Source organism: Aythya ferina, assembly GCF_964211825.1.
Source record: "Aythya ferina genome assembly, chromosome: 3".
Lineage (NCBI taxonomy): Eukaryota > Metazoa > Chordata > Aves > Anseriformes > Anatidae > Aythya > Aythya ferina.
Window position 1 is genome coordinate 15442597 of NC_140298.1, and position 24491 is coordinate 15467087.

Sequence of the window (24491 nt, forward strand, 5' to 3'; positions counted from 1 at the left end):
AAAGGTGTGACTGCAGTTTATACTGATAAGAGGGAGATTAAAATTAGCTACATGCGGTAATGACGATAGCTAGGACATTCTACATCCTGTTGCTATAACATCTGCCTACCAATCTTGGTAAATGTATTGAAAATGAATAATTTTACATTTGAGGTGACTCAGAAATATTCTTTGGTACATCCTATAGCCTTGGCTCCAAAATCATCCAGACTGGGGAGCTTGCTGGAAAGCGCAATGTGGACAATAATGTATATTCAGATAGTCTATTGAAAAATTATGCAAATTATGATTAGAGAGAATTTAATACATAGATGGAGTAAGAGTTTTGTCCCTAGTTGATGCTTGAGAGTTGGATGCTCCCATAAGAACGTTCCTTCAACAGGTTCAACACTTCTCAGAAGCTCATTTGTCCTTTTCCTATCTATCCAATGGGGCTTGCCTATAGGCATGCTCAGAGCACTTCCAAAAATCTTGCAGAGAGCTGCTTTTTTTTCTGATTTAGGAGATAAGAGAATGGGACAGTAAATTCATGCAAGATGTTGGAAACCATAGTTATGTTGGCTTGAAAAGTAGAGGATCAGTGTTCTGCCTGCCAGAAATGCAAAATGTGTTGAAGAAAGGCACAGCATAAATTGTTTCAAAACAAAGTGTCCCCTCCTCTGTGTTTAAAAGTTATAGTTACATCCATTCAAAGAATGGATATCTATCTCTCAGAACTATGAATTACTCAAAGGAAGGAAAGCACCAGATTGCAGCCTTAAGTTGCTTAAGGTTCAACAAAGAGTTGTTTATATGTTAGCCGTCATGTTTATATGTTAGCCATCAGAAGTACTTTTGGTAATACAATTCTCAGTGGGCAAACTGGCATTTTAAAGGCATCTAACCACCCCTGATCCCATATGACTAATACAGGGTACACATTTAGGAGGGGAGGATCAGTCATTTTGCTGCTTAACAGTGGTATTCCAAAGTTCCTCAGATGTATCTCTAAACCTGTTTTTGTTGGCCTGCTTTTAAATGGGTAGCGTGCTTTAGGTCAATCTCTGTGCTCCACTTATTGCCTTAAGAACACTTAGGGTGTTCTGGATCCATAATCAGGATGATCTGGGGTCTGGTTTTCTGAATATGAATGCAATATGTGTCAGTGCTAAACGTGTTTCTAGAAGGAGATTCTGTGACTATATCTGCAGCTGTGAAACAGATCAGTGTTTCCTGTATATGAGAGTTGGCACATAGATAACATGTCTTACATACAAGTCATACAAATATGAAGTATACAGGTAGCTTTCACAGTATCCAGAAAACTGCTGAATTAAATTATTTTGAAGCAAAGTAGGGAGCAAGTACTACAAAATCTGAAAGTTTATAGAGATCTCAGAAAAATTTTGAAGAGTGTTTTTTGAAGATCGTGCAGGTCAAAGATTCTACAGCTATTTCTCTCTCTCTTTTTTTTTTTTCTTTTATTTTCTTTTCTTTTTTTTTCTTTTTTATTTTTTCCCTGTGGCTAATACTTATTTCTGCTTAACAGGTGATTTGTATATTGGAGGAGTGGCCAAAGAAATGTATAAGTCCTTGCCAAAGCTGGTGCATGCAAAAGAGGGATTTCAAGGCTGTCTTGCATCAGTTGACTTGAATGGACGGCTGCCTGATCTCATCTCAGATGCTCTCTTCTGCAATGGGCAAATAGAAAGAGGGTGTGAAGGTACTGAATATGCTGCTATCTTTTTACATCATTGTGCAAGTATTGTGCTAACCCTCCCGAGTTTTGTTGATATGTACACTATGCACATGGAAAGGCAATATCTTACCTGCTTGTAATTTACCCTGTTTTACCCTTTCTTATATAAAGCTTGTGTTTCTGTTAGTATTACGGAGAACAAGTACATCTATACCTGTTCTACAGCACAGATTGATGAACATGAGTAACTTCTTAAATGTTAAATGTAGGTTCCATCCCTCTCCAGTGGCTAGATATTTTGCATGTATTTTATTTACTCTACAATGTATTTTAATCTATGATAGAAACAATAACATTTAGCTTTAATGGAGTCCTTTATAAAGACACTTTTAAAGTAGACCTTTTGTGTTTATTAATTCAAGGCTAATATATGATACTCTTGAAGATCAATCTACTTTCTCTATTTTTGCTTAACCCTGAGATTTGCATTGTCATGAATCTTCCTATCTGAAGTCAATAATAGTAAAATATGTTTTATCTCACATTTTGACACAACTGAACTATTGTGGAATATAAGTCAGGACAGAATTAGAAGAGGTGTATTTGTAAACTAGGGATATCAATCAATCAACTTTTCATCTTGTCTTTTAATTCCACATTATTTTACTTTTCTTTATGAAATAATTTATATCAATTCTCTGTCCCCACATAGGTATTTTATTCACATAATTCTGAATTTTGTGTGTCTGTTCATTATTTTTACACATTTCCTCCTCTCTCAGGTGCCCATCTTTGGACAGAAAATATGTAAATGATATAGTAGAATTTGAATTTAGAATCTTGATGATTTTGGTGTCAAGTTGATTAAGTTTATAAACAGACATTTTAGACTGTCCAAACAGAGCTGGGTGAGATTTCCTCAAGCTTTACCAGACAAAAGTTTCTGGCAGATAAATTTTACCTTCTGCTGTCCCTACAGTTAGTTTGTAAAGGTGGAACTTGCTCATTCTTTACTTGTTACCCTTAGTTACCAGTATAAGTTCTATTGATAGAACATAGATATATGCACATTTCATAACTTATTTTTCTGCATCTTTAGTGTCTGTATTTCTATCAGCAATTGAAAAATATGTATAAATCAGTTTGCACTGAGTTTGGAAAATTAGATTCTACTTTCTGAATGATGTGAGTTAAGTTCCATGCCTGTACCATCCCTTTAAAGAGTCAAAGTACACTTTAAATCCATTATGAATTTCATAGCTTCTTTTGAAATAATGTGATTTTCTAAATGAGTTTTATGTAGTTCAAAGAAATATTGCCATAGGCCTAGAATGAAGCTCACCTTTTAAAGCAGTGGCACAACTCAGCTATCAGTGAATTTAATAAAGCTACCAAGCATTTAATAAAATCAGTACAAATATTGTTCTCTTTGGTGGAGCTTTTTCTGACACCAAAATTATCTTATACAAACAGAATGGTTAAACCAGATGAGCCAACTGCCTCTCAGAGATCTGCCCTGTCAAAAGTTTTTCCCACAGAAAAAAATCTTCAGTAGCATTGAGTGAAATAACCTCTTCCAACCTTTCTGTTTAAACAACTTTTAACAACTTGCAACCCTTCCACTTTACTCGTTTACTTCATGTCTTCCCCTGTCTGACCTGTGTGTTGGTCTCTTGTCTGAAGACCGTGGATCAGATATATAGAAAATATTCTGACACCTAAAATACTATTAAAGTCACCTGCAAATTTAGCTGTCTCCTAGAAATCTGTTATATGCCTCAAGAGTTGTGCTGCTGTGTACATACAAGACTATCTCCATCCTTAGAGCTGAGCAGTTTTGCATCTCACGCTGCAATGGGATGTGTAGTCTGTAAGTTCTGAGTTGTTGAGTCCAAAGATCTAAGGACACACAGAGTAGCAGAAATAATTTCCAAAAATAAGCATAAGCCATCACTCTCAATCCAAAAGACAGCTGACTGTACTAGGGTATTTGTCATAGGATCATAAAACCATAGATTAGATTAGACTGAAGGGGACCTAAAAATCACCTAACTCTAACCCTCATCCCATAGACAGGGTGCACTTTGTTAATACTTCAGACTGAGAAGAGAGACACTTAGATTTGATGCTCTTCAGACTCACAAGAGATTGAATTCCACACCTCTCCATTGTAAAAAAAAAAAAAAAAAAAAAAAAAAAAAAAAAAGCTAAAAGGCCTTTATCTTTCTTCTGTCAAGCTTGATGCCATGATGTATTACTAATTAATTTTATCTATAATGGCATTCTTCTTCAAAGACATATTTGTCAATAACTTTACTAATATAAATGCATGTTAAAAATTCTTTCTTTGGGATATTTTTGCAGGCCCACACACAGGGTTTTGTTGGCAAGTTGTAAGGGTTACATTTCAAAATTTCGGCCACAGACAGATAGATATCTGTTCTCTGTCATTGAGTGTTGAACGTAATTTAAATGTGGCTGAATTCACCTTGTTGACACATTTTCAATGGATAGAATAGGTAGAAACCAACAACTAGAAATATGCTAACTAGCTCTTTGAATTGTTAACAGTAAACCCCAAAGCCAGGATATGTCAGCCCTGTTTTCCTGTAGTCAGCTCCATTGTACTTTACACTATAAGGAAAGCAGAATTATAGAAAATACTGAATTATATAAGAACATTTTTAAAATATTGGGAAAATAATGCACTGTTTGGATGTTTGTGCATATATAATATGTCTTAAATGAACATTTAAAAGGTTCATAGTAGTTCTTAACATATATGTAGATTCTTGGTAGTGAGATGTGGAATGTATTTTTGTGATATATAGGAAAAGATTGTACATGCTACCTAAAATATTTTTTTTGTGTGTAATACGTACAGCTTGTAAGCCCTCGCGTTAGACAAATGTAAATGAGAGACGAAATTCAGTCAATTAAAAAGTCTGCAGTGAAGACTGAATAAATTAGAATATTTAAATAGAATGTGAATCAAAAGGTGAGTGCTTGAGAAGAGTGTATTAAAATATTTACTAAATAGTTTAGTTTTGTAACATATATATATAAATATATAAACTTGTTATGATAAATATTATAGTACCGTAAACGTTAGAATGTCCTTTTCCATTCCTTTTTTTTAAAGCTTCCTGTAATTAAAAAATAATAAAAATTAAAAAAATATTACATTAAAACCAGTCATGATGGCAATTTTTGAATAATGACCACTATAAGTAAACCAAAAATGCTAAGAAAACCATTTTTAAAAAGCAGGATACCCTGCTTTTTACCAAAATCTTACCTGTATTTTTTCCATATACATATATTTTAACATGCACTTTCAATGTGTCTGCAGGGTCCTGCAGTTTTTATACTTTTAAGTCCTTGTGACTTTTGCTCTACTTTTGAAATGATGAGGAAACTTAACATTGCATAACTAAAGTGTAAATAAATGCATGAATATATAACATTTTAAACACCTACAGATATTTTCACTTCATCTTTGTAAAGTTTCCGAGTAGCAGAATCTGGTGAGAAAAAAATGTAAGTGTCTTGTCAGCTATGGGATTCTGTCATTATAATCCCCAGCTCAGGAAAGGGTGATGTAATGCCCAAATGTTTAAAATTCTGGGCTCAAAACTCCTAAGAAAGGGAAGTCACCATCTTATGACTGCATACTGCAGCCAATGTGTTATGGATACTGTTATTGCTATTTGAAAAGCAGAAAAATATAACAAAGTAGTTTTGCCTGAAAAGTAATGCTGCATATGCTGTCCAATCTTAATCACAGTGGTGGCTGTTAAAGTCCTGGTTCAGTGGTGCGCTCAAGCAGGGCCTCATTTAAAGCAAGTGGCCATTGAGCTGACTTAAGCCACACAGGTTTGGATTTTTCTAAAATAATGTCAAAACAAATGAAAATTCCGCACTGAGATCTTTGAAGAAGCTGTAATATGAAAGAAGGGTTAAGTGGATATCTTTCTTCAGAATGATTTAGGAGATTGATATGATATTTGGGACAGTTTTGCCTCATCATCTGTAACTGGAAGTAGGAGTTTCAAATAGATATAGATGTATCTTCCCCAAAACAATGTAGGAGTATTTTATAATCCCAGAACCAAATTTTTCATTGTAATGTCAAGAGTCAGTGTGATATGTATGTGTGAGCATACAGAAACCAGTAGTTCATAATCTGTATTTCAGTTTTCATTCACCATTCATGAAGAAAGGGCTAGACAAAGAAAGACCAGAGAGGATGACAGTGCTAATTATTCTTGAATTTGGTGTATCTCAATATGACAAATGGCTAGTCAGGATTCAGCCATGCATTTATTCTGCTAATGCATTCATATCTATCCAAGGAGAGAAAAAAAAAAAAAAAAGGAAAAAAAAAACTTTTAATTTTCCTTCATTACATGTCATCAGCTCAATTAACCATTATATTTGTAGTAAAATACTGGCAAATTACTGCTTTCTTATTTTGGCTTGCCTGAAGATTTATGGCTATTAGCATTAATTTGTTTGCATTATATGGCATTTCTTTCTCTCTTTAACAGCAGCATGCACTTTATTCTGAATGTTTTTTCTGTGTTTGCTGCCATTTCAATATTGCTTACTAACATTTAATATATTTTGCTTTTTTATTTTGCTGACAAAGTTGCATTGATGAAAGCTGATTTGCAAGGTAGATAGCCCTGTGTGTATTCAACAAGACTGAAACCCCCAATGCACAGTTGGATTACTGCAATAAATGCTCTGTACATTTCAGAACTAAAGTGTGTTATTTTATTTCAGATTGTGTCTTTCACACCTCTAAAACAATGTGCTACATGAACCTTCATTTTCCAGCATAGTTTGCATAAAGGCTTTCAGTCTTGAATATGTTTTGTATAGTGACTGCTTTAGTGCTTTGATCATACTTTTAAAAATTTCTTTATATTTCCGTAGTCTAGTTATGATTCTCTAGAAATAGAGTAGTTTGTTTTTCATGTGTATATCACATTTCGGCATGCCAGTTCATTAGTAATCTGATTTTCTTCATTTCCCTTTACAAAAAGGAATCTGCATGGGATCCCTGAAGCATGTGAATCAGTACTTGCCAACATTCATGCCAAAGAATGCCAAACTTCTCTTTATTTCAGACCTAAATAATTTAAAACAATATCTGGGATTGAAAGCACTGTATAACATAGCTTCATTTTATTAATTTCTTGTTTTGGTTTGGTTTGGGTTTACCTTATGTTTGAATCTTTAGTTTCATCTCCCAGAACTTTGCTTTCTCTGGCATCTGACTTTGCTGGTTGAAATGTATTTACAGGAAAAATAATACTGAAGTTTTTAGAAAACGTTTAGCCAGTTAATGGTCTGAGATGAGAATGACAAAGAACTCGCAATAAAGCTAACATCCCCACTGTACCTGGAATATAGCTGCTTCAGTTCTTGCATTTTTATGTGTTTATGACATATAAGTCATAGAACTAAAGCAAAAACGTCCTTTTAATATTACATGCTGCTACAAAAACAAACAAAGAAACAAAAAACACAAAACAGCAAGTTTATGTGTGTTTTCCTTGGTAACTCTTTGCTCATTTGATTTGAGATGTTGGCAACTAGTTAATGTGATCCAGTGAGAAATACATTTATTTGGAAGGCAAAGTGCAAGTCCTTTTTTGTATGTTCTCATCAGGCCCAAGCACAACATGCCAAGAGGATTCATGTGCAAACCAGGGAGTGTGCTTGCAGCAGTGGGATGGATTCAGCTGTGATTGTAGCATGACCTCCTTTAGCGGACCATTATGCAATGACCGTAAGTACACTAAAATGTGCTGATCTGAAAGCTCTAGAGCTCTAAGGCAATATTTGAAGGAAGTGTCTTTAGCTTTATAATACTTTAATATATGATGTTTAAATGGACTGGCAAACCTTGTGAAAATCTGTAAGGCTTGTGTGAAGAACATAGCTAAAATATACAGTTTAAAATTTGGGCAATGTTCTGTATGGAACACTGACAGAATTTGGTTTTATTATACTTGATTGTGTGTCTAATATACTGATGGTTACCTTTTTGAAATAAGCCCTTTCTTGCATAAACGTTACAAATATATTTTATTTTCTGACTGAAAACAAACAAACAAAAAAAACAACTTTTTATTATCTTAAGCTATATTGCAATTTTCTTGAATTATATCATGAGGGCTGTAATTACTGTGAAACAGTTGACAAGGCTTATTATCTCCCTTTGTTGATTTCTTTAGGTGACACACTAAGCATTCCAATAATAAAAGCATGCTGAGTATTTTAGTTCTTTTAAATTTCATCTCAATAAAACTACATAATGTACACCAACCATCTGGTCTTTCAGGAAAATCTTAAATGTGTCATAAATAAGGTCCTGATTCACCAATGTCATAATCTAGTTTTATTCCAATCTAGTTTTACTGATCAAAATAGAATTATGCAGAGCTGAAAGTGGAGCAATAATGCAAGAGCCATGATGGTCCATGGTAACTAGTTAAAGAAAACTAATGATTTTTCTTTTTAATGCAGGTCATTTGAAATATCCTTATGCTACATGTATTTGTATCCATATGAAAAGGGAATGTCTTTAAGTGTAGGCATTTTTATTTGTATACATGTCTCCAAATGAATGTCTGATGATAGGAAGTGTTTGTATAACTATCTATTCAAGCATTTTGCATTTCTGTGTCTTGTTCTGATTCTCCAGTCTCCAGCAAGGTGCATCTTTGTGGTCAAACTCTTAAATAAGAAAATAGCTAACATCTCATGAGATTTTGGCTCAAATTATATCCAATAAAAGGCTAAAAAATTAGCTACATGCAAAAGCTGAAAAAAAAAAATGATTCTCATGCAAGTTCCACTTTTCTACTCTTGATCACCTTTTAAAAACTACAGGAAAGACATGTCACTCTGTTTCTTTATGATTGAAAATCTATATTTATAATTGATAAAATCTATATTTATAATTGATAATCTGTTTCTTTATAAATGAAAAAACTTTAGAAAATTTGACCAAAGTTTTGTGTTTATTGGGTTTGCACTTCCAATAATATAATTAGTTATACTTCTAAGCATGTATTTATAAAGATTTTAGTGTCCTATCTAATACAGTAGAAAAATTGTGCTTCTATTTTTTAAATGTCATTATTTCTGTTTTTTTTTGTGACCTCTGATTTCTTTCAAAAGTAACTAAAAGCTATGAATAAGAAATTGTATATTTCACATCTAGCAATGCAAAACTCTGTTTATAAGTTTGTGTTAATAGTAACTGATGTCTGAACCTGGAATACTGTGTAATTATTATTTTTTTTTTTTCAAGAAATTTAAGAACTTACATAAGAAAGATAAATATTCACCTGTCAGTGAAGGCTCATTCATACAGTAATGTGGATGACACTATACACTATCAGATAACTTTCAGTATACTATTTTTGATGCTGGTAGAGGAGTATCTTTAGCACATGACTGCAAAAGAAAAAAAAAAAAAGGTTACTTTTTGTTTCCCCCAAAGTAATTTTGTAATGTTCTGTCACAAACATGAAATATAAATTTATTCTAGATATGGATGCTTTGTGCATCCTAGATCCATTATCCTAGATATGGATGCAGGGTCTGGTAACTGTAATTCATCTATCTTCTGCTTTATCTTGGCTCCTTAGATTAGTTTACATTCCAAAAGTCTACCAAGCAAATCTAATGAGAGATTTTTTTTGTAATTATATATATATATACAGGGAGGAAAATGAAGAAAAAATATGTTTTTATAATCTCAATGTCATATGTATGTTCCTAGACTACTCTCTGCTTTGTTTGGGAAGAGTACAATGGAAAGAGCAATGATGAAGTGTTACTACAGTTTTTAGCAAATTGCATAGGCTACAAAACACAGGCTAAAGTTTTACAGCACTCAAGTAAGCCCAATTCCTTTTGCGTCCAGTGAGGTGTTTTCAGTGACAGGTCTGGAGTAGTAGTACCTGCTTGCTGCTGAAAAACACAGCCCCTTGTGAACAATTGAAGGATGTTCCTCAGCAGTGACACAATTCCATTGCCAATCATGCATGGAGCAACGTTAATTGACAGACACTGAAACCTAACCCAGTATTGTTACAGCAATACAGTATTCTTACATAGACAGACTGCCTTTACATTTGTTTGTACCAATTTATATTTTTAGGCTTATGTAAAATGGACTATTAGTAACATCAAAATATTATAGGTGTTGATTTTGTTTTAACAGAAGAAAAATTGACCATTTAAAAATAAGTGTCACATACCATAAAAGAAATAGTTAAAATGTAACTGGCTTATGGAGAATTGCATCCTCCTGTATCGAGTGTCCATGTCTGGATGCTGGCAGCAGGTGACTCTATCAGGAAAGGTTGGGCCTGCCCCCTGCCAGACATGGCTGGTTCCAGCCGGTTCCAGCCACTTCCAGCAGACTCACCACAAGGCACAGCCCAGCACCTCAGCCACACTATGGCACCTCTGGGAAAACATAGATAGAATGGGCAAAAACACTGGACAGGAGGAGAGAATGAAAAGAGAAACAGCAGAGGCAACACCACCATCAGAGCAAGGGGAATGAGCAAGCATTTGGGTGGGAGTTTGGTCTTCATCCAGTGTTAATCCACCATTCCTCCCCGCTATTTTGTTCCACCAGTTCTTAGTGAATGTATTAGAGTAGAAATTTCAGAGTGACAAAATGGCTGAAAGAAAAGGGAACCTGTGGAGATAGTATAGTTTAGCCCTTCTGCACAGAGCAGGGTCAGCTGGAGCAGGGTGTTCAGGGTTGTGTCCATCTGGGTTTTTAGTATCTCTGAGGATGCATCTTCACAACCTCTCTGGACAACCTGTGCCAGTGCTCAGGCACCCACACAGTAGAAAACTGTTGCTTATATATAAAATGAGATTTCATGTACTTCAGTTTGTGACCTTTGCCTCTTGTCCTGTCACTTTCACCATCAAAGAGAACAGCCTGGCTCTGTCTTCTTTACTACCACCCATCAGGTATCTATAAATCACAGAATCATAGAATATCCTGAGGTGGAAGGGACCCACAAGGATCATTGAGTCCAACTCCTGGCTTCACACAGGGCTATGTAAAAATTAAACCATATGTCTGAGAGTACTGTCCGAACACTTCCTGAACTCTGGCAGGCTTGTTGCCCTGGGGAATCTGTTCTGACCAACCTCTTGGTGAAGAACCTTTTCCTAATATCCAGTCTGAACCTCTCTTGACACAACTTCATGCCATTCCTTCAGGTCCTATCACTGTCACTAGAGAGAAGAGGATCAGCACCTGCCCCTCCACTCTCCTCATGTGGAAGCTATAGATCATCATGAGGTCTCCTCTCAGTCTCCTCTTCTCTGCCATCAACAAAGCAAGTTGATACCTCAGCTGTTCTTCATCTTCCCCTCTGAACCTTTCACAATTTTTTTTTCCCTCCTTTGGACACTCTGTATTGTGGTGTGGTGCCCAGAACTGGACACAATACTCAAGGTGAGGCTGCACCAGCACAAAGCAGAATGGGACAATCCCTTCCCTCTACCAGCTAGCAATGCTATGCTTGATGCACCCCAAGGTATGGTTGGCCCTTTTGTCTGCCAGGGCACATTCAACTGGCTCACATTCAACTTGCTGTCAACCAGAACCACCACCCTTTCCATGGGGCTGCTTTTCAGCCTCTCATCCCCCGCTCTGTAGATACAGTCAGGCTTGCCCTGCCCAAGGTGCAGAATTGGTTACTTGTTCTTGTTAAATTTCACATGGTTGGTGAATGCCCAGCCCTCTATTTTGTAAAGATCTCTGTGCAAGGCCTCTCTACCCATGAGGGAGTCAACAGTGCCTCTTAACTTAGTATCATCTGCAAAATTGCTTAGTATTCATTCAAGGCCTGCGTCCAGGTCATCTGTAAAAACATTAGAGAACTGGCCCTAAAATGGAGTCCTGAGGAACCCCACTAGTGACTGGACACAAGCCTGATGTAACTCCATTTATTATAACTATTTGGGCTTTACCGATCAGCTGATTGATCACCCATCCGATTATTGATCACGCATCCTATTATCTAACTGTATGCTGGATGTTTTGTCCAAAAGGATACTGTGAGAAACAGTATTGAAAACTGCTGAGATCCAAAAAGATTACATCAGCAGGCTTCTCTTGGTCAGCTAGACATTAAGGGAAATTTAGTTAAACAGGACTTTTCCTTCAAGAACCCGTGGTTCTCTGTGAATTATGACTGAACTGTCTTCCAAGTGTTTTTCAATAACTCCCAGAATAATCTTCTCCATAAATTTGCCAGGCACTGAAGAGAGACCAATAGCCCTGTAATTACCAGAGTCTTCTTTCTTGCCCTTCTTGAAAACTGGGACAACATTTATGATCACCCAGTCACCTGGGACCTCTTCATATTCCCAAGACTGTTGAAAAATAATTGAGAGAGGTCTCACAATGACATCAACCATCTCAGCACCCTGGGATGAATCCTCCATAGACTTATGTGCAATCCACAGACCTGTGTGCATCCAGGTTGCACAACAATTCATGTACAACCTCACAGTTAGCTGGGAGGTCATTGTTTCTACAATTACCTTCCTGCTACTCAGGGCTGTAATGCTCCCAGGGCACATCATTGGTGTTAAACACTGGTAAGGAAGGCATCAAATGTCTCTGCTTTGTCTATTTATGAGGTGACCATCCTCATCAAGTAACAGACCCATGTTGTCTCAATGTTATCTCTGTTGCCTTGTCCACACTGCCTATCCCTCCTGAAAACATTCTTCCTCATCCATCACAGGAGGCTGTTGGCCTTCTTTGCTGCAAGGGAATCTTGCTGACTCATGTTCAACTTGGTATCCACTAGAACACACAGATCCTTTCCTGCAAGGACTTGGCATTTTTGGTTGTTTCATGTGTTTCCCGTTAGCTCACCTCTCCAGCCTGTTGGTGTCCCTCTGAATGGAAGCACATGCACCTGGTCTATCAGCCACTCCTCCCAGTTTTTCATTGTCTTCAATTTGCATAAACATGCTTAAATTTACTTCCTGAGGTAAGCTGAGACTTTCAGCATGTTTCTGAGAGCAACTGCAGTGCACAAAGGTTTGACAAGCATATCGTTCCTGGGCTGTCACAACGTAAGTGTTTCATATGTATCATTCTCATCTTTCTTTTTGAAGTTTGGAGGAAATAATAAAATAAATAATTACTTGAAAATTGTTATAATATATTTTATTGATATAGAGTGTAAGAAGTATCTTTAATCTGGTCTACAACAGCGAATTATTATTCTGCTGCTGCTCACTATTCTAAGTGAAAATGTGCCAAGCTTAAAATTAAGACTTAAAAGTTCACTCAAAATATGCTGTATGTGAACTAGGTTGTTTATTTTTTTTTTTCCAATCCAAAAGTGTTGTCTGTGTGTCAGCTAGAGAGGAGAAGTTCATGGCATTTACTCCTGCAGAAAATGACCTGGGCTAGCAAGGGTAAGATTATAGCTTTACAGCTGTATTTGGGAATGGACACAGTTTAATCCAGAAAAGTTTCTATTGCTTTTAATTCTCAGTACTTCACTACAGTGAATGCAGAGTGCCTGTAGACTGTAAGCCTTTATGGTGACGCAGGTAGAAACATTCTGTGTGATGTCATTTCTTAAGTACTGAAAGAGACACAAGGCAGGGTAAGTTTTGATCCCAAGATGTCATGTTGATTATCATTTTTTCTTTTGATTTGACATGACAGTTAGAGGTTTGGAGCAACAGTGTTCTTTAGATGTGATAGACAGAAGTGTTGTAAGTGCAAAGGAGGCCAGTAGCAGATCTTCTTACAAGATAGCATTATGTAGAAAACTGTACTAAAAGGAAGATTAATGACTGTTCTTACAAATGGATGACCGCGTGCAACTCCTCTGAGAAAGTGCATCATAAATGTTATAAATATTTTTAATAGCAGGTTATTAGACAAGAGCTGTCCTCCCAGAGTATTCAGCTTTTTCATAAAAGTGGGGTTGAATATGATTCTGGCAAAACAAAACCTATAAGAGATTGTCTGCTGTCTCCAAGTTCACATGTGTGTTTTACTCACACAGTCTTTACGTATAACCATATTAGTGAACGTAATGCCATGTTTGTGGAAACAAATACTGCTATTATGGCATGAAAAATAGCAGACATAATAACATTGTCACATTACATTACTATAGAAATGTTCTGTGCCAAATTACAGGGCAATGTCAACACTGTCTGTTACCATAAGGGAATAATGTATTGGTGTTGTATTTGTGATGGTATAGCTAACACTGTGTCAACACTTCCATTAAAATCTATTTCTGAAGAGTTAGAACTTCACCATGAAGTCTCTTCTGACTAGGAATTTGACATTTTCAACCGCTGTGAGTAATGAAACTTAAAAAAAAAAAATAAAATAAAATAAATAAAATAAAATATACAGCCAGCATGGGTTTGTGAAGGGTAGGTCCTGCCTAACTAACCTGATTTCCTTTTATGATAAGATCACCTGTATGGTGGACTAAGGGAAACCAGCTGATGTGATTTTTTTGGACTTCAGCAAGGCTTTTGACACGGTTTCCCATAGGATCCTACTGGACAAAATGTCCACCATACAGCTAAATATAAACATCATACGATGGGTGAGCAATTGGCTAACGGGCAGGGCCCAAAGGGTTATGGTAAATGGGGCTGCGTCAGGCTGGCGGGCGGTCACCAGTGGGGTCCCTCAAGGCTCCATTTTAGGGCCGGTACTTTTCAATATTTTTATAAATGATCTGGATGTAGGAATAGAAGGTATTTTGAGCAAGTTTGCTGATGACACCAAACTTGGAGGAGTTGTGGACTCGAATGAGGGTGGAAAGGCCTTGCAGAGGGATCTGGATAGGTTGGAGAGCTGGGCGATCACCAACCGCATGAAGTTCAATAAGAGCAAGTGCCGGGTCCTGCACCTGGGACGGGGAAACCCTGGCTGCACGTACAGACTGGGCGATGAGACGCTGGAGAGCAGCCTAGAAGAGAGGGATCTGGGGGTCGTGGTAGACAGCAAGTTGAATATGAGCCAGCAGTGTGCCCTGGCAGCCAGGAGGGCCAACCGTGTCCTGGGGTGCATCAAGCACGGCATCGCTAGTAGGTCAAGGGAGGTGATTGTCCCGCTCTACTCTGCGCTGGTGCGGCCTCACCTCGAGTACTGTGTGCAGTTCTGGGCACCACAGTATAAAAAGGACATGAAACTGTTGGAAAGTGTCCAGAGGAGGGCTATGAAGATGGTGAAAGGCCTGGAGGGGAAGACGTACGAAGAACAGCTGAGATCACTGGGCCTGTTCAGCCTGGAGAAGAGGAGGCTGAGGGGAGACCTCATCACAGTCTACAACTTCCTCGTAAGGGGGTGTCGAGAGGCAGGAGACCTTTTCTCCATTAACACCAGTGACAGGACCCGCGGGAACGGGGTTAAGCTGAGGCAGGGGAAATTTAGGCTTGACATCAGGAGGGGGTTCTTCACAGAGAGGGTGGTTGCACACTGGAACAGGCTCCCCAGGGAAGTGGTCACTGCACCGAGCCTGTCTGAATTTGAGATTGGACTGTGCACTTAGTCACATGGTCTGAACTTTTGGGTAGACCTGTGCGGTGTCAAGAGTTGGACTTGATGATCCTTAAGGGTCCCTTCCAACTCAGGATATTCTATGATTCTATATATAAAAAAATCCTATTTTATTTTGACTTCTCTTTTACCAGGAAAAATCAAAAGCCCTCATTTAAATGGTAAGCTGTGTTGAAATTACAAGTTCATATAAAGCTTTTTTTTATATATATTTTGATTGCATTATAGAGATGCTGCTTTTCAGCTAAAGATATATCTGTAACAATGGTTAGATTTTATTACAAACATGGGAAAGGAATTTGAAGGAGACCTACTACGACAAGATGAAATCTATTTGCTGAAGTTGTACAAAAGCATATTTGCGAAGAGGCTGGCCAACCTGATAATAAGAGAACCAGAACGCTGAATAGTGTAAAATGGAGAAGACAACCCACAATAAAGTGAGGAAGTAGTAGACTGGTTTGACAAGCAAAAGGTTGCAGGTTGATAAGGACAAGAAGGACCTGAAAATCAACATGCCAGGGTTGAAAGCAGTCCACCCCAAGCGCATAACACACACACAAAAAAGAAATGTCAAGAGGACAGCATGACTGGGGGAAACTTTAACTTTTTTTTTTTTTTTTCTGGGAAATGAGTGGGTGCTGCTCTAATATGCCTGTACTGTCATGTACACAGCATGAGTAAAAGGAGTTGGGTATCTTTGTGCAGGAATGGAGCTCTGCCCAGGGACAAGTGGAAAGCTAGTTGAGGTCTTAAGGGTTAGGGTTAGAGGGCAGACCAGAGCTGGAGATGTAGTGGTGGGTATCTGCTACATATGAAGAAGGAGAAATAGATGAGGCCTTGTTCAGACAAGTTTGAGAAGCCTCATGCTCACAGATCTGATACTCCATAGGTTCCATAAGAACTGGTTGTTCTTCAGGGATCTTCACTTCCTCCACAATTAACCCTGATGCACAGGAAATTAAGCAAATGTGGCAGAAGGCAGGAGGAGCTCCTGACAATACTCAGATATTAAAAGGCAGTGTGCAAGAGGTACATGCAGGGCCAGGTGGAACAGGAAGAATATAGTAACACTGTCCATGCATGCAGGAATGTGTCTAGGAAAACCAAATTCTAGGAGAACCTGTCTGGCAAGAGGCCAACAGGAAAAGCTCCTGTCAGCAGTGAAGGAAAGAGTGGGAAAATGCAGGCCCACCACTGAATAAGGTGAAGGAACCTCATGGCAAGTTATATAAGAGACCGATACTCAGCACCTTCTTTGCCTTGGTCTTTACTGGTAAGACTGGCCTTTTAGCACTTTCAGCACTCCCAGTTATCTGAGAACAGACATAGTCTGGAGCAAGACATACCTGGGTGGAGGAAGATCAGGTCAGGGAACATTTAAACCAAGTGGACATGCACAAGTATATGGCACCAAATGGGACACATCCTTGTGTGCCACTGGTCATTGTGAATTTGCTCTTGATTACCTTTGAAAGCTCATGGCTGCTGGGGGGCTGTTCCAGAGAACTGGAGAAAAAGGAAATAGTTCCCCTGTCTTCAAGAAGGAGAAAATTACAGACTGATCAGGCTAGCCTCACTCCCTAGAAATGTGATCGAGAATATCCATCTAGAAGCTGTTTCCAAACATATTAGGGGCAAGAAGGCAAGTAGGAGTAGTCAGTATGGACTTACAAAGGATAAATCAGGTATGGTTGTATGACAGTGGATTCATTATTTAAATATTTGTCATTTTCTTGCTTAGCAGACATCTTTGTACTGATTTGAAAGCATGTTGAACATTCAAAATTGGGATTGAAGCAGGTATCTTTCCAGAAAATCAAATAGTAATTATCTCAGATTGAGCACACCAAACAGTAGATACTCTTGGCTGTTATTGAGGATAGACCAAGAACTTCCTTGTGTCATAGGACATTTAAAAAAACACATAGTTAAAAGTTTGAGAGATTTGGATATTAGAGTATTTGGCATTATACAAATTCCAGAAGGGATTGAATAATTCTCTTTTCTGTGTAGTGTTTGGAGAGTGCATTAAGTAATATTGAGTTTATAATTTGAACTACACAAAACAAACAAACAAAAAAAAACACAACCACATATTGGGTCAGCAATTCAACTTTTGCAATAAGTGAGCAGTTCTATAAACACCAGTCTTCCCTGCAGAACTCTGATCAGAACAGGTGAATTTTTGCACTGAATGAGGCAAGAGCCTTATACTATGTGAACATGCAATTAGCAATTATGTCCGTAGCCAAGGAGGGGTAATTAAATATTTTACATAGAAATGTACAGGTGGCTTTCCCTAGGTTTTTAGTACTTTATGCTTGAAATTTAACATTGTTTGTATATACATACTCACACACTGAAAAAGAATATTTATTATTTTCACTTAGCCATGCAGCTAGCTTTTTACAGTCTTCTGATCATATGGTGTTGACATTGGATAGTCATTCTCCTCTCACAATGTCATTCTTCTTCTGAAATGCAAATCTTAGGGTGATATTCACATAATCCCTTTTACATATCACTCTGGTGTTACCCAAATGATGTATTTAAATCCTTTTGCCACATCTATTTCTTTCACATTTATTAATTGATTTAGCTGTTCAGGATATTGCATCTTTTGGACCTTTTGACACCTAGATTGTAGGGTCATTCTTAATGCTACTTTTATGAGAAGGATATGAACAAAATTAAGAAATTTAATTAAACCAGTGACCAAAACCTAAACTAACTATATGAACCACTTCATAGTGCTTTCCAAAATAATAATTTTCTGGCTAAGTCTGCAGTTGCTAGCTAGCAATAAACATATAACCTGTTATTAAAAAAGGGATGGGAAATTCCTCTGAGTAATTTACAACACACTTGATTTCCATTTCCAGGGGCTGAGAATTAAAAATTTGTCCCTCATAACATACCAGTCTAAATACTTCATATGATTATTTTGCCATGGAGGCTTACAGTACACAGGAGAAATAAAGATAGCTGCACAGAAAATTACAGTGTAGGACAAGCTTCTGGAATGATCTGTTTGAAGAAATCTCAATTTGTTCAGTTTATTTTATCCAATCTCTCTCTATAATGAATATTTGGATTTTTTGGTGACAAACATCAGTGGCCTAATTTGTAAAAACGTCAAAGGAAGGAGGATTTCACACAAGCAGTCTTGAAAATGCAGAAATGTTGAGGTGTTTAGGAGAATTAGAAAAACTGTTAAAAGAACAAGGAAGGCAAGGAGTGCTACCTGGGAACCATGGCTGTGGAACAAGATTTTTAATATATGTCCAGTCTATCTATGTAAGTTAACAGGCATGCTTTTCTTGACAGTTTGAAAACAATCTTTAGAATTTTTCTTTATATAAAAAAAATCTGGACAAGTCAAATGACCTATCCATATCTAAAATAGTTAAGAAATTTCCAGGTTCCTTAAAATAAATTCTTTTTTTTTTTTTTTTTTTAAGGAGGGAAGAAAGAAAAAAAAAAAGATTGATAGTGATTGTTGAAACTCATATATGTGAGAATATTTCTAATGAACAGTAACAAGGAAAGCTTCAAGTGGGATAACATGACACAAAGGAAACCAAAATGAAACTCAAGGTAGCCGGAATAAATTTTTATAGCTGTGCTTGTAGCTCAGATAGAAGCAATTATGCAACACTTCTGGCCTACTCAGACGTATTTTCTATTTCTCAATATTAAAAATGGAACATAGTGTCAGAAAATTGCAAACTTCTCTTTGCCTCTGGAGGAATCAAGGGAGTAATTAAATTGAATTTTGGTATGTCAATAATATCTTTCTCTTATTAATGGAGTAATGATTTTGTAAATCAAATCGTAGATGTGTTTCCAGTGTCATAAAGGTGAAAATAATTAAGGGGTAATTAAATATATTCTCATGGAATGAAAATTGTTCTGCTGGGTATTGTTAGATTCCTTTCTCTTGAACTTTCAATTATTACAATTTAATAGCATGCTATGTACAATCCAGTCTGAAATTTGGAATCTGTTGCAAAAGCTATTCACATTATAGCCATTCACATTATAGCATAGTGGATAAATATTGTCACTGTTCTTTCTCATAGATTTCTCTGAAAAAAGATACTAATACAGTCTTACAAACTGCAACATTTCAACAATATCATGTATTAATATCAATTGTAGGTAACTAGTAGTTTCCTGAGCAAGATTAACTGTTATTGGCACAACTGCAGCAGAAGTTTTACCTCCATAATAGTGCCAGTCATTCCTCTCCAACAAGCCCCCCAGAAAATAACAATGAGTAAGTGCTATTTTTTTTATTTTTTTAATAAATGAGAGCTGCAAGGATCACAAATGGTAGGAATGAAGAAAAAGCTTTCCCAAGCTGTCTTTTCTATAACCCATAGTATGAAAAGACCACGAAGTACATACAGGGAGTTTGGTAATATATACCTATTTTATGTGTAAGATATATAAGTACAATAACACAATGATGGGTGACACTTTAGAAAGGCAAAATTATTCAGTCTTTTCTGAAGTCTGTACAACTGGACTTGGGTTACTAAGGCAACCTGATCTTCCCCAGCATGTGTTCTTACTTGACAGATAGGTAGGTTAGATTCTAAGTAAAAACATACATATAAGGAAAACCTGTACTCATTTAAAACAAACAAACAAAAAATGCTCTTTGGAGTCTTCTGTTTTAATTTTTGTCAGCTACTGTAGAAAACCAAGGCAAAATATATATATATTTTTTATTAAAAAAAAAAATAAAATACCTGAATCTTATTTGGATAAATCAAGGTGTTCTGGAGTCCAAATTAATGATCTGTGCAATTCCTCAGCAGCAGAGAATGGAAAAATGCACTTGCTTAATGCAGGGCAAAAAGAAAGATAATTCAGACATTTTTGTAGTTTTCATGCTTTTATTCTCTTCCCATGAGACAGGATGGATATTGTACCTGGTTTTGATCACTTATTACTGGTGATTAGATGGAGCTGGCAGGCCAATCTGAATGAAATTTCAATATTCTTCCTAGCACATACATCCATAAACATGCTTGTTCTCTCTTAATATCACATGTGATCTTTAAGATCCTTCAATGTCTCATTTTGACTGAAGCTTACGAATCTTGTACATTGGTGTTTCTTTAAAAGTCTTTGTAGCCATGTTCTACTTAGGTATTTCAGGAAATTTTGAAAGAAGGTTTAATAGTAGCTATGAAAAATAGTGTTGGGAGCATCATATTTATGGGTAAAGGAATTTTATCAAGTTTTAGTTTCTGCTGGATTAATGAAGCCATCCAAAAAACAGTCCCAGCTTGAGGAAAACTGTTCCATATTGAAAGTGGTCAATGTTCAGCTCTGGTTCTGACAAGCTGGATTTGAAGAAAATAAGGTGAAGAACATCTAATGTTCATGAAGCTCGTGCCCCAAAAGACAATTTAAAGACTGTATTAAGGAAGTTTGTTCATTTGTTGCTAATTCTGGAGGAGTGTTCATGCAGCTAAGCTTTATGCTATCACTCCTTGTAATGAAGGCATACTTCCAACTGAAAACACATACAAAGAAGCACATCATTTCACTGTAAGCATCCACACACTAAAAAGCACTTAAAATGCATGACATGCAGTATTCAATGTCAAAAAGCATTAATATTTACAGATACCATTTGCAAATCATCATAAGCTCTGAGTCTGTTGTACTGTATAAGGAAGCCTTGTCTGTAGGGTGTGGTGTTCTAAAATTCTCTGCCTTTTAAACAGTGAAAATCTTCAGGAAAAAAAAATCTGGTAAAATCAGTGGGCTTATGCTTGGGTTATGTAAAATAGTTTACAGAGAGACCAGAGTACCTTGAATTTGGGAACTTAATGACACTCAGAAGTATTAGCTGTGGAGGACCACTACCTCTTTTCCAGAAATCCTAAAAGTAGAAGATGATGTTGCTCAGTCCCTCTAAAAAGCAGGTTTTTGGTCACTTGTATGATACAATTGCAGTGTGCTGGGTACAAAAGGTATGCATATGCTTTCTAAAATAGGACAAGAGCAGATGCTTGCTACCAGCAAACTGGAATTTAGTTACAATTACAATCTCAAATCATGAGTTCAGTGAGCAATTTCAATATGTTGAAATCCAAAGTGACCACATGTGGCCATAAAAAGAATTTTCCCTGTCCCCCTACTGTTAAACAGAAATATGTGTTCGAGTTTTTGAAATAGTTCAAAATACTTCCTTCTCTGTGTTTTTGCCTCTTTTAATCCTATCTTCTGGATGTTAGCCTGGGCTCAGGTTGATTACTTTTATAGATTTTCTTCTGGTCCAGTGGTAATTATAGGTTGGCTTTCCTGCCTGGTCAAAAAATTCATCAGGAAGTTGATTTTAATCACTGATTTTGTAAGTGGCAGATGGTCATATCTTTGCTCATGTTAGTTTGTTTGCTTAAATACCGTGTTACTTGGTGCTTACAGAACGTACCCTTTTCTTTTAATTTCGCAAATTTTAATTGTAGCTGCTGTCACATATCTAAACAGGTTTGTGGCCGGCTCATATGCCTGGTTTTGACTTTGGGCCAGAAGTCTCCTGCAGAAGACCACAATGTTTTGTCACATCACAAGAAGCTGAAGGGCCTCTTCTGTCTTTCTCTGTTCCCCATGTTGTAGAATTATCCTTGTAATTAAAGTCCCCCGTCCTCTTTCTCCTTCAAGTAATTGAATATCACTCTCCTGCCCCATAAATCAATTTTAGGATTGTCTTGTTTCTGTGTGTAATAAACAGAAAAGGCTTTCATAGATGCAGTGAATATAGTATATTTGGAATGCAAGGGACATATATAGGATATGCACAGACCAGCTGTACAGCATATAAACAACAGTTACTCAGAATTTTTGAAAAACATCAGAACCCCTGCACAAATATACTTGTATTCTGCATGAGCAGCAAACTGGACATGTTTTAAATAAGTCAGATTTACTATGCATGAAGAAAGCCATGTGTATAGCTATTACACAGAGGTTTCTAGGCTGCTCAGGAGTGTCCGTCTCAACACACATCTACTAAAGATCCAATATGCATATGAGTAATGGACAAGTTTGGGATTCAGAATCTCAAAATCAGAAGAAAAAAAATGTTTAAGAGGCCACTTACTTTTTACTTAGATCTGTTTGGTAAACTTCTCCCATGTTTTCTTTGGCCAAGTTCTGTCATAACCTTGAGTTCCATTCTTTACTGTTTTATTCAGTCCTTCTTATTATTATTTTATTTTGTCTGCTACAAGAATGGGGACACATTTTAATAGCCTTCATTCAGTAATCCCTGAGGGGAAGTCTTTGTGGCAGAAAAATATTCAAAATGATAGTATCTCTGTAATTGAAAGCACAACCAGGAATAAACAAAAAATGTTTCCAAATTGGCTGCACAAGTAGTGGAGTGTCAGATCAAGTTCAAATACTTTCAGAACAGAGTGGATTTTACTTCTGTATAACAAAGGCCTGAAAATTACTAAAAATCACAATTCTGGGAAGATTTTGCTGAACAAACATAATCCTATTTCCCCCAGAAATTCTACCCCAAAGCTTTTATCTTTCTAGCCTCTACTTGCTACCAATGTGCATTACTACTGATATTTAATCTGAACAACTTAATGCAGCTTTACTGGGATGACAGCCAGCTTCAAAGAAAGCATTCCATCTCTAACCCCAACAAATGCACAGGGACAAGAGATAATACTTTCACTGAAGATTAACCTTTTCCTGTGGATGATACAGTATGACAGAAAACAAGGAAAAGCTTATGGTACCAGTTAATAAGCCTATAATAGAAATGCATTGCATTGTAGTTTCAGATATTGAGAAAGGGTATTTTTCATAATTTCATTATTTCTGCACCAGGCTGTTTTTTGTTGTGGTTTCCGTTTTTGAGCCTGTTGACCAAAAGATAGATAAGTCTTTGAAGGAATTCCTCCAGCTTGCTTCTTAGCCCCATTCTCTAGGAATTTCAGAATTAAGAAAGGAATGAAATTATGTAATATTTACAAAGATATAAAAAAAAATATATAAATGCTGAATTTATTTTTTTGGAAAATGTCAGGTTTGAAAGTCAAAACTGAATGGTCTTCTCTATATTTAGAGCAGGAACAGCATCCTTAGTGGCAAAATAAAATTCTCACAACTCCCTGCTAATGTACATAGAAACTTTTTTTTTTTTTTTTTTTCCCAGAATTTGCTTAGGTGACAGAAGGTGATTGCAGACACCTTCCAGGCTACCTGTCCTTGCTTCGCCCTCTGTAGGCCTCCTTTTTCTGCTTGAGTTTGGCCTGGAGCTCCTTATTAATCTATGCAGGCCTCCTGGTATTTTTGTCTTACTTCTCCTTTGTTGGGGTGCCTTGCTCTTGAGCTTGGAGGAGGGTATCCTTGATATCAACCAACTTTCTTGGGCCCACAGGGCTTTGTCCTATGGTACTCTGCCAAGCAGATGGCTGAAGAGGCCAAAGTCTGCTCTGCAAAAGTAGCAAGCTTTTGTAGCAGAGTAGCAAGCTTGCTGTGCTCCCTCCTTGCTCCCTCCCCTCAGGATCCTGAACTGCACTATTTCTTGGTCACAGGTATGTAGTACGTTACCAGTATTGGTGGATTTCTATGTTATACAGAAACTTGAAATTGAAACTTCTATGTTATATAGAAACTTTCAATACACTTGAAAGTGTAGGAAGGAAAGAAAGTGTACAAGGATGTAGAAGAAAATAGGGAATGGTAACCTGGCATATAAGTGTTTTGGGCCTTTTTCTGGGCAATACCAGTTAATTTGGAGTAGAGTTCTAAGTGATTTTAATTTGTAAATGGGTGGGGAGCTACCAATTTGTAATAATAGAAGGCATTGGGAAGAAGCTGCATAGGATTTTTTTTTTCCTGCTTCTTTATGGATGGAAACTGCTGAAAAAATATAGATTCAATGATGAAGTTTAATGGGAGTTTTCACATTGCAGATGTTCTGTTTTCTAAGCAGTTATGTGTAAATGCAGACATTTTATTAGATGTATTTGTCTAGCTGGGAAAAGCCTTCATCTTTCTGGGCTGGGCAAGTAGAAAAGAGAAAGGAAGTACAGAAGACAGCTCAGGGGTCACTGAAGGCCTTCAATATTTAACCTTCATTTGCTTTTTGATCCAATAATTCTTTATTGTTATGTGGAAGTACATGGTTTAGTTCTCTCAAGTTGAGAG

General features: G+C 36.9%; 1 protein-coding gene across 29 annotated transcripts in view; it reads left to right on the top strand.

The window, feature by feature from the left end:
• NRXN1 (neurexin 1) overlaps positions 1-24491 on the top strand; it is a 723656-nt gene that overhangs the window by 356268 nt on the left and 342897 nt on the right. For 19 of the 29 annotated variants that reach the window (XM_084513053.1, XM_084513055.1, XM_084513029.1 and 16 more), the window contains 2 exons: positions 1529-1702; positions 7359-7478. In XM_084513053.1, the coding sequence (XP_084369179.1) occupies positions 1529-1702; positions 7359-7478 (294 nt within the window). Of the gene's footprint in view, positions 1-1528; positions 1703-6329; positions 6357-7358; positions 7479-24491 lie in introns of all 29 variants that reach the window. The other 10 variants (XM_084513032.1, XM_084513021.1, XM_084513050.1 and 7 more) reach the window with 1 other exon arrangement.